The 11,254-nt window shown below is 47.4% G+C and overlaps 1 protein-coding gene across 1 annotated transcript in view; it reads right to left on the bottom strand.

The window, feature by feature from the left end:
• Nucleotides 1-4,963: 4,963 nt before the first annotated feature.
• TSHZ2 (teashirt zinc finger homeobox 2) overlaps nt 4,964-11,254 on the bottom strand; it is a 258,558-nt gene continuing 252,267 nt past the window's right edge. Inside the window, exon 2 of the mRNA XM_088026284.1 lies at nt 4,964-8,031. Coding sequence (XP_087882410.1) covers nt 4,964-8,031 — 3,068 coding nt within the window. The remainder of the gene's footprint in view (nt 8,032-11,254) is intronic.

The following is an 11,254-nucleotide window of genomic DNA, read 5'->3' as shown; positions in this document are numbered from 1 at the left end:
ACAGAGAGGGGGACCGGCGATGCGCGAGGGAGGTAAGCCAGATCGCTTGCATAAAATGGAAACATTAAAACAGATGACACATATGTTTCTCGCTGTGTTGGAAATAAGCGAGTCTCATAGCTGACCCTGTTTCTGAATTCTCATTTTGTTTCCCCCAAATGAGAGTCAGGATGAGGATCAAAAAAATAAAAATCTGGTACATGTATATTTTCGCTGGAATTCGGGTCATTCCTTGGTTAGCTGCTATATGGTAAATGTCTAATTGCCTGACTGGACAAGGACATCACAGTCAGGAGAGCAAGGATGCTTTGCTTCACGCTGCGGGCCAGTCCCAGGCCCCCAAGTTTCAATATTCGGTTTGCAGCTGGAGCCTCTGAGAAGCTCAGGGGAGCTCTTGCCTATCTCCAGCTCATGTGCCACAGTTATCGCCCTTTTCTGGGCTGTTAGATGTCCACGTGGCCATGGGTAGCACCTAGAAACCATCAGGCAAGGTGGTGGAGAGGCAGAAGAAGATGATGGGTGCGGAGCAGTCCTGGGCTCGAGTCCATCTCTGCACAGGCTGTATGCTTGTGGACAAATCACGAGGTCCTCAGAGCTTGTTGCAAGATCAGAATGGCATGAATCACCCTGCCTGGCTGGTGGAAGAAGCCAATAAGTGGGAGTTTTGCTGTCAGTTTCTATCATTATGATCAAATAGCAAGCTGAGGTTTCCAGCTTGGGGAGAACCTGGGAAGAACCCACAGGTTCTACACACTTCAGGTGAGGCTGAAGAACGTTGGTAGAAGCCCGTGGGGATTGTGGAGGACTAACTTTTCCTGTGAACCTACTAGTTGCCAGGCTTTCTGAAAAAAGAGTTGCATAGGCTTATTTAATTCTCACAAATTTTCTGTGAGGGGAGAACCGTGTCCCCATTTTATAGACACAGAGGTGGGCCATATCTTAGGGAGAGTGGATGAGTTAGGATTTGCACCCAAGCCCGAGAGCCTGGGCGGCCAGAGGAAGCTCTAACATCACAGGCCCCCGAAACCATCATTCCCCTCCTGAGCATCCCCCTTGGGGATCAGGCAGGTGCCCCTCCTGTGTGCTCCATTCAATGTTTACCCCAGAGCCACCCATCTGCGTGTCTACCGCGAGCCTGAAAGGCAGACTCTTGTTCTGGTCACTGGTTTATTCCCCGGGATCAGCGCAGTGTGTGGCCTGGAGTGATAGCCTCTGGATAGGTGATAATGAATGAGCGAGGTTATGAGATTGTAGGAATTCATGGCAGAGAATCTCTCTGCCTTCTTTTCCTCCCCTGTTACACGGTTGAATCAACCCCTACCTTATAGGGCTGTTTGTGAGAATAAAGTGGAATAATGTTTGTAAAGCGCTTGCCGCAGGGCTAGCACGTTTGGCTATTATAAACAGCATGTCTGCTGGTTCACCATTACATATCCATTGCTGAGTAGAGGCTGGCGTGTAGTAAAAGCAAAACCGATGTTTGTTGTAAGATGAAAGAAATGCAGGGAGGGGAAAAAGGAAGGAGGGAGGAAGGGAGGGAGGGAGGGAGGGAGGGAGGAATATTCATTTAATGGATGAATGAAAGGGTGACGCTTCTTATAGACATTAATTAATCCAGCCCATTTTGCCTTTTCCAGAATGCCATATAATCCATGTTGTTAGGGTTTCTAGATTTAGCGAATAAAAATACAGAATGCCCAGTAAAATTTGAATCTCAGATGAACAATGAATACCTTTTGTTTTAGTAAAAATATGGCCCTTGCAATGTTTGGGACATGCTTATTCTAAAAACTTATTTGTTGTGTATCCGAAATTCAGATTTAACTGGGCACCCTATATTTTATTTGGCAAGTTTACATGCTGTTCACCCTGAACATGTGTTTTTGTCGAATCCCCCACAACAAAGGTGGCAGCTTCTTGGACTAGAATTCATTCTTGCCCCCGATTTCAAGGCTAGGTGTGCTATAAAACTTGTACACTGTATTACACGGTAATGACTATAATTTCAAGTCCTTGTGCATTTTAGACTCATTGATTTGCTCTTTGTTTAACTTCTATTATTCAAGAGCATGTGGTTTTTAAAGGTATATGCAGATACTTATTGAAATCGTTTTAGATTACTTCTGTCCTAAAATAGGGATGCACATTTAACATTATCTAATTAATTTTTAATGAAAAGTTGCCTTTAATATTTGGCAGAGGATTTTTCAGGATTTAAGACCTACCTAAGAAAGAAAAGGAAATTCAGGCCAAAATTTGCGTCTCAGAGAGAACATAGATATAGCACAGCTCCCAAATTTTCCATAAAATCTTGACCATGCTTTCTAAAACATCATGTCATTTTGTACAATTTGTGCTATCATGCATACCGACTAAAATTAGAGTTCCGGATAACAGCGATCTCATTTTGTGATCATTTAAAAAACAGAGCTGCATAATTCTAAGCAGTGGGCAAGGTACTGCACGGATGTTGTTCTATGGGAGGACCTCGAGGGTGAAGGAATTCTTCCCTACGTGGCCAGAGGATCAGAAAGCCACCTCTGTGCAAATGTGGGAGCTAGTCAGGCAGATTGTAATATCCTTAGTATTAACACAAACACACCATGCACACGTACCATTTTTTTTGTGTACACACAACACACGTATACTCCTATGGTTTTGAATGAGTCTTAAATACTCAAACTTGTTTTTCTGTAATCCTATTTCAGGGGCACAGCATCACGGTGTTTATCTAAGAATGGAGCTTTGGTTTCATATAATGACAGCTCTGTGATGTGGTGCTTCAGAGGTCCAAATCAGAAATATTTATTTTGTACACATGCAGAGGGATGAGAAACAAGCTATCCTATCTACGTATTTAACAGATTTGCTAAATGCCTTTTGTGTAAGTTTTCCAAAATGATCAGTTTACCTTTGCTTCTTTAGAACAGACATGTACATTTCAGACTTTTGACTAAGGCTTTCTTTTTCTCCCATCGTTCTATTTATGTATCGCAATGTTTTGGCAGTGATATTAATTTTTTTTCAAAGAATGATTACAAACCTAACAGGTGGAAAATTGGTCTTTATTGTAGCACAAATAAACATTACCTATTTGTCCTCTTCACCATGGTTTGGACCTACCACTATGGGATTGGAAACATCTCTCTTCTCTCTGAGTATTCTGTATATATCCACCTTTTTTTTTTCAAGGACCAGAAAAGTATAATAGCAAGTTACATAAGATATAAAATGTTATATAGCAAATAAATAGAATGTTGCCAAGCCCCAAGCTCACTTATAGATTCAATAGATGAGTTTTGGCTTTTCTTTCAATGGTGTGAGCTGAACAAATCATGCTTGGAAAGCAAGAGATGAATCTGCTAGTAACACATTTTAATTATCATGATAAAAACATGCAAACAAAACAACAGTCTTCATTTGGGCCCACGGAACCATTAGAGTTATAGTATGGGATGCCCCCTTCATCGGAAGCTCTTAGATCTTCTCAGTAAGGGGACGGTCCCAGATTTTCACCCTTTATTTCATCTTGACCATCCTCACACTTGGCAAATCTCCCTACCTGACCACGAGGCGAGCCCAAAGCTACACCACATAAGTACCCTTCCTCCGCCTGGAGCTCAGCTATTGCTCAGACCTCGGTGTGAAAGTCTCCTATTCAGGAACAAATGCTCTGACAGTACGGGGTGGTGAGGGCTTCTATGTTGTCACTGACTGTTGATACTCTTATTGTGAAGTAACCAAAAGACCGAATCGGTCACCTAGCATGGCATTAACTGGACTTGCCAGTGCTGAAGCTTTAAGTCAGGTCAGGTCCCCATTGCGGGTGGGACCTGAGGTGGAGGACAGCTTGGGTACGTATAGGGGTCCCTAGCACGTAGGGGGTATCATGCTGAGGAGGAGAGAGAAGGAAGCAGACAAAAGACAAAAAAAAAAAAAAAAAAAAAAGGAGATGAAAGGATTGCGTGAAGACCCAGTCTGGGAAACATTTGAAAGCGGCGGGTGTGGCAAAGCCTGCCAAGGTATTTGACCCTGGTCTCTGTCCTCTTTCCTGGAGGTGACATAGAGAGTCTGGGCACCAGTGACTATACAAGGCACAGAACTTCTCTGATACATGATGCAAATGATCTTGAAGCTGAAGTGGGACCGACCTCATGCCCATTGACGATGGGTGTTCAGAAAGTCATCTGTTTCTTTAGGCAAAGTAAACTCTCAAGGGCATGCAGTGCATTTATCTTGGTTAAAGGTGAACGCTGATATTAGCCTATCCTAAAGCAAACCAGAGGACGAGAGAAGAAAATAAGCTTCCTCTCTTTTCACCTCAATGTTCCGCAGAGAATATTTTCCTGCCATCTGACTACAGGGCAGATGCTCTCTCCTAGCAAACCTACTGGAGGCAAGAAAGAGAGGAACGGAAGGGGAAGGTAGCATTTGCCCCGAAAGGAAGCTGCAAAAAGCATTAATTACAAGTAATAATAATAAAGTTCACGAGCTGATTAAGAAATCTCTGCATAGTGGCTGCCCCCAGAAACTCTACACTCTTCGTTCTGCTGCTCACCCTTCACTCACTTTCTAAGTCATTAGCGTCGCTATGGGAAGGTGAGGGGTGAACCGGGGCAGTGACGAAGTCCGTACGTATTAATTAAAAGAGGCGTAGCCTTGGCTGGACCTTCAGAGTTGGGCCCTGGGTCAGTAAGGGGGTCACACACCACGAAGTGGTAATCTGTGAACTCCATCTCTCTGAACCCATTTCATTCTATCTACCAACTCTAACCGGGAGACATTGAGATGGTTAGGACTTATCATGTTCTAGTCTCTCATACAAATAAGTCCTATGCCAGCAGGCTACTGTCCTCTTGGTACTGAGAGACATGAGCTGCCTCTAAATGGACCCATCTCCCATCAAGAAGCTCCTCACAAGGCTACTGTCCCATCACCTGGGAGCAAACCCATACCTGCAGAGCTATTCTTCATCCACGTCTGTTACAAACTGTGAATGGTGTTCGGGTGACTTGCTGTGCGTTTTGCTTAGGTGGAGTTTTACTGCATGTTTGCTCACAAATGTCCGACAGCACAACTTACACTTGAATTTAGAGTCTGTGTCCTCTTCACCAGCTATTGTTTCCGGAGACCTCTGAGCCGATGACACCCGGGAGATCTCTTGTTCCGCCTTGCTTTGCTGTTCCACGGCCATGCGGGTCATGTCCTTCATTTGGAAACCTAGGTGGGACTCTAAGTGACTGATGTAAGTTGAAGGGGTTCTAAACTGGGAGGCACAGTCACTGCAATAAAAGATAGGGTGTCCTTTGTCCATGTTTTTCAGAAACTTTGTCCCGCCCGTCTTCCTAAGTTGGTACTTGACGTTTGCCAGCCAGTGGCTGATGGTGGTCATCGAGAGCCCTGTGAACTTGGAGATCTGCATTCTCTCTTGAGGGCCCAGGTCGGACAGCAGGTACTTGCCCTCCGACGTCTGGAAGAGGCTTGAGGCGAACTGTGCCTGCAAGATCAGGAGGTGCTGAGGGTTCCAGTTGGACTGCCTACCTTTCCTTTTATGCAAAGTCGAGACCTCGCTGGAGACATCCTCGAAGCGCCTGACGTCCATTTCCAGCTTCATGGGGGCGCCCCGTGAGGAAACGGCGGGCTTCGGCGTGGTGGCTTTGGGGAGGACCTTGACCATGTCAGCGATGTCAGACAGAGCGTGCTTCTGAGGCGGGGACGTGCAGGACTGTGCTTGCGAGGACTCGGCTTTCTTGCTCTTGGACTTGGTCAGGTCGATGGGCTGATCGTTGCTCTCAAACAGGTAGCGCCTGGACACGGGGGCCGGCCGCGTGGGGGCGGGACTCAAGCCCGGCTTGTCCAAGACGCTGAGATTGGACTTGTGGAACCTCGAAATTGTGCTTGAGCTCGGGCTGGAGCAGGAAGGGGAGCGCAGGGGTTCCGTGGCCTTGCCCAGATGATTGTTGAGGACGGACTGCAGGGCGCTGAGCGGGTTGATGCACGGCAGGGCCGGCGCCCGCGTGGGGAGGGCGCACCCGTTGCTGAGAGAGGGCGCGGGCTCCAGGGGCGCGCGTTTCTCGGGCTCGCCTCCCTCCTCTGCCAGCCTGGCCTCCTCCTTCAGGAGGCAAGGCTCGGCCTTCTGGGATTCGGAAGGGGTTTCGCTTTTGGAGAAAGCATCCCCCTCACTGTGGCTGAAAGGCGATGCCTCCTCCCGGGGGCTTTCTTTCCCGCAATCCTTGGCGGCCTCCTCTTTGTCGTCGGGCTCCTTCTTCACGTGGGTGTATGGGGCCAGGTTGGCGGGCACCGAGACCAGCGGCATCACTTTCCACTTGGGTGCAATTGGCCTCAGCTTGTTGGTGAGGTTAGGTCGAATCTGCAGGACCTGGGATCCCATGGGCAAAGCAGGCTTGGTGCCCTCCGACAGCTGGTAGGCTGCGTGGATGCTGGGGTACGCGCTCCAGCTGGGAGCCCCGTTCTGGGCCTTGTTGATGGCTGTGGTGACGGTGTTTTCCAATGACTTCAAAATGTCCCCTCCGCCCTTGGAGCCGTCCTCCAAATCCTCCTCCCTTAGATACTGGTATTTTATAGTGGGGTCTAAAGGCTTTTGCAGAGGGTCCTCATACTCCTCCCGCTTCATGCCTTTCTCATCCTTGCTGCTCTCCTCCAGTTTTTCCTTCTTGCCCTCTTTCTTCAGCTCGGTGGTAGAGGCCGCGCCATCGGAAGCCGAGTTCCCAGACAGCTTGGGAGCCAGCGAGTCACTGCTCGGGGCGTCTGACAGCGACTGCATCTTCTCCACGGCCAGTGGGTCCAACACCAGCTGCTTCCCCTTCTTGGAGGCTGAGCTGGTGACCTTGAGGAAGTGGCCCGTGACCATCATGTGGGTGGTGAGCTGCTGCAGTGTGTCGTGGGAGCTCCCGCACTCCATGCACTTGAGGATCTGGGACTTGCAGGCCTCGAACTGCCAGGTGTAGCTCGCGCCGTTCTGGTAGCCGTAGCGGTTGTTGGACGACAGCGGCAGGCCGGCGGGCTTCTGGGAAGAGAAGGGATCTGCCAGCGAGCCCGTGGTCGAATCGGGGGAGCACGGTCGGTTGATGTCAAAGACGCGTTTCTTGGCCGGAGCGACCATTTTCGAGGAAATGGTTGGGACTGGCTCCTTCAAAGGCACTTTTTGGTAATGTTTTGTTTTTATCATGTGGACGCTCAGATCTTGGAGGGAATCGAAGGAGTCGCCACAGAACATGCACTTGAGAACCTTCTGAGCGTCCTCCTTGTCCATGTCCTGGAAAGCCCTCTTCCGGGGCTTCGAGTAGCTGGCGGGGCGCAGCTTGTCCTTCTTGTGGTTGTCATCTTGGTAGTGGCCCGTTTCGTTCATGTGCACGGTCAGCTCGACCAGGGTGTCGTAGGCGGCGCTGCACTGTCGGCAGCGGAACCTGCTGGCCCCGGTGAACACGGTCCCGCACATCTTGGTGCTCTGCCGGTACAGCTGCACCGAGCTGAACAGGCTGGGCTTCCCCACGGATCGGGAAGGCAAGTTCTGCTGGAGGCTTTTGGACAGCGCGTCTTGGTGCCAGTCGAAATCAGTCTTGCTGCTGCCATTGCGGGTGTCACAATTCCGCCGCTCGCTGCTGGACAGCTTGAAGCCGAGGCCCAGGCCCGACCAGTAGGAATCTGACAGGATGTTGGCGTAGACAGCGGTCATTTTATCCATGCAGTTGTGGCTTTCCCCGGGCAGCTTTGGGTGCACGCTGGCTTTCTGGTCCGGGGCATCCCGACCGCAGACGCTCTTGGCCTCTGAGACCTGGTCACTGGCATCGCTCAGCAGAGACTCATTCTCCGCGTCCTGATTGGACAAGTGGCTTCCGGGAGAGTTCTGGTAGCTGAAGCAGCCCTTCTGCTCTGGGCCCGTTTCTAGCTCCTCATCTGTCCCTGGGTCATTGCTGCCCTGAAGCTGAGCTACTGAACCCCCGTCCTCCTCTTCCTCCTCTTCTTCTTTTATGGCCTCCTGTTCCTTCAGCTGTTCCTCCTGGGCGTAGCCTGCCAGGGAAGAAGAAGAGACGAAATAAGATGACAGGTGACCTCTGCCATCCCAAGTTCCCCACTTAGATGAAGGGCTTCCGATACGGAGCGGAATAGCAACTGGATCTACACTTTCATGAACTGCAAGCAATGGACACGGGAAAAAGCCAAATGATGTCTTTTGTGCTGTCTCATGCCCCCCCCTTTCCTTAATTGACAGGAGTCACAAATCTTCATAAATGCCTAGGATCCCAAGTTAATAATTTTCACGTTTAAGGAGTATCACTCCGATGCTCCGACGGTGGGACAGCCACTAAATTCACAGGTAGGACTTTCGAGAAAGCTGGGTGGCAATTCAAATCCTACAAAGACACATCTCTCCAGAGAAGGACGTTGGCTCATAAGAAAACTAGACTTGACCCTTGGCATCTCTGTGGTAAGGTTTCCCAAGACTCTGGGACATACTGGCATAAGATTATCTTAAAAAAATCATTTTTGAGAGCTCACAGGTAGTTTAGATGCATCGCCATTATATTTTTGGTAGCCAGTGTCTTTTTGTTATAACATTTTTATTTGTAGAGAGTCGCACAGGAGGAAGAGAGATTATGGAGTATCGAATAAAATCTTCCATTGATAGCTGAAAAATTACGTAAGCTCGGCAAACATAATGATTTTAAAATAATAGCAAATGGTGTCGGAATGGGAGATTTGGGGAATATCCTATTATTCTCAAACAGGTTTATGAAGACCTTTTCAGACAAGGCTGAAAATGCCCTCTCGATCTTGCCTGTAATTTCAAATGCTTTGTGATTTGTGGGTACCCGTCATGAGATGCCAATTATACGTTTGATTTGTAGATGCAAAATGCTATTGGGGATGCATGCCTTCCCTTCTCTGAGAGGATTTAGGACCAGTAATTGCATAGGGAAAATGAAGGCATGAGAGAGCGGGTGCATAGGGAATTAATGGGCAAATATCCATCAACAGAGATGGGGAAAGTGACTATTTATGCCCATGTGTTCATTTCCTTCACCTGGCCTTTTCAGAGCCACGTGGATAAAATATAACTAAAGAAGTACCAAAGCAAGGGAGGGTCAGTCTTAGATTTGCAAGGCTTGCATGATCTCAGTGCAATGTCTTCTTTCCTTGCGAGCCTCTCTCTCCCCTCTTAGTGCAGTTGGGCCCTTGGGAGAATCCCTAGGGTGGGGCTGTATTTCCTTTCACCAGTGAGAAAGCTTGGAAAAGAGAGATCAGGCATGGAGGTCTGCCCTGGGAGGCAGGCAGTGGGAGTTAGAAGAGAAGGGGGTTTTGTTGGGAATAAGGCAGCTCCAGGCAGGAACTCTGAAGGCTCAGTAAATAGTCATTGAGCAGTTACTACCTCCTAGGAGCTCTGTTGACCACCGCAAATGCCTTCTTTCATTTTGTCTGATTATCTGCATGAAGTAGGAACTATGACAAAACTGTGGCTCTAAGGTTAAGAAATTTGCCCAAGGCCACAGAGCTAGTGTCCCGGAATCATGACATGTCTCCAGTCTGTTTGACGGGAGAATCCGTGGTCCTCACCACCCCACTCCACTTTCTACGACCAACCTCACCAATAAGAAAACTTTGCGGTGACCCAAAAGTCAAAGGTTCATTGAAATATCACTAAATAGATAGTCACTTTGGAGGGGAGAATTATGGGAATGCTGGAGACAAGACCCCATGATTTCAGAGGCATGATACGGGGTGCCTGGGGGGCTCAGTTGGTTAAGCATCTGATTCTTGATTTCGGCTCAGTCATGATCTCAGGGTGGTGAGATCAAGCCCTGAGTCAGGCTCTGTGCTCAGTGGGGAGTCTGCCTGAGGTTCTCTTTCTCCTTCTCCCCCTGCCCCTCCCCCCTGTGCACACTCTCTCTCAAATAAATAAATAAATAAATAAATAAATAAAATTTTTTTTTTAAAAACAAGTCATGATACCATAAAACAAGACAAAATGTAAAAACAGTTTAGCCACTAGCTTTGTGGTTGTGCTCATTTACTGTATTGTTACTGGTGGTGTGTTTTTGCTTTCCTAGCAAGCTGACAAGTGGATTTTTCATTAAACTGGTGTTGCTGGTCTCTAGTTCCATAAATTGATTTAAAGAAACAAAAGCTACTCAATCTAGTTGAACAACCATTAATCAGTGGTCACTTCTTGCAAGAAAAACCCGTTTAAAATAACTGGATGACTAAATTAGACCACCCCCCTCATCCTCGTTGCATTTGCTTGTTCCAGGACTAATTTGTATGTTTGCAAATTAGTATTTGGTATGTTAGTGATATCATTAAGCTCAAGGAGAAAGCCTGTTATAAAATTAATAAATGAGTTGTTACAGAGCCAAGCAAAATACTCCAAAGAGTCAGGCAAATTTTATCAATCAAACAGGGTCACTTTTGAGAATTCAAAGGGCTTTATTGCTTAAAAACTGGGACAACACTCATTAGCCAAGGCTGTTCCAGGCCAACCGAGACATACAGTTACCACATCCATGAGCAATGTGATCCCAGCATCATAGCAACGCACACAGAGCCAGTGAAAAAAATCTAGCAGGGAAAAAGAGGTCTTTCCGTCACCACAGTGGGTTAAGAGTGTGGTCAGGTTTTACGCATCTCAGTTTTTGTTGTGCCTAGCACAGGGCCTGACACTTGGTCGGAAGCAATTCATGTTATTGGGTGGTTTGTATGTGCGTGTGTGTAAAATATGTGTGCATGTGTGTATGTATTTACACGGGTGTATGCGTGCATGTGCACCCTCCCCCCCCATAATCTGCCCAGCCAATATAGTCATTTTCACACAAGGAGAAAGGAAGTGTTTTTGTTTTTTGTTTTTTTTCCCTGCTGACATTTGGAAGCTGAGCTTTCCGGACCAGCTCAGCTTCACAATCTACTTTGTCCTTCTAAATGGATTCCCCAGAAGAAAAGTCAGAGACAGCAAACGCCTCCCCCACAATACAGATAAAATTTTCTGCTTAATTAGGCATTGACATGTTTACTATAACCTTTACAGAAGAGTAACTCGTGCTGAGAGACCCTTTTTGTCTGTTTTCTTCTGCAGAACAGGCTAAATCTCATGCACCCGATAAGGTAACGCATTGAAAAGCTTTATAAAAAAAGTGCCAAAGCATCCGTCAAAGTGAGTGTATTTTAATGATGGCTGAGGGTTCCAAGGAGTTTTTAAAAACACATTTTAATATTATACATTTAAAACCGTTCGCTTGAC

This window comes from Eumetopias jubatus, unplaced genomic scaffold, assembly GCF_037043125.1.
Source record: "Eumetopias jubatus isolate StellerSeaLion01/CBP00866 unplaced genomic scaffold, mEumJub1_p1.0 scaffold_9, whole genome shotgun sequence".
NCBI classification, from domain to species: domain Eukaryota; kingdom Metazoa; phylum Chordata; class Mammalia; order Carnivora; family Otariidae; genus Eumetopias; species Eumetopias jubatus.
Note: the sequence above shows the minus strand (reverse complement) of the source record. Positions and strands in the feature narration are given on the sequence as shown.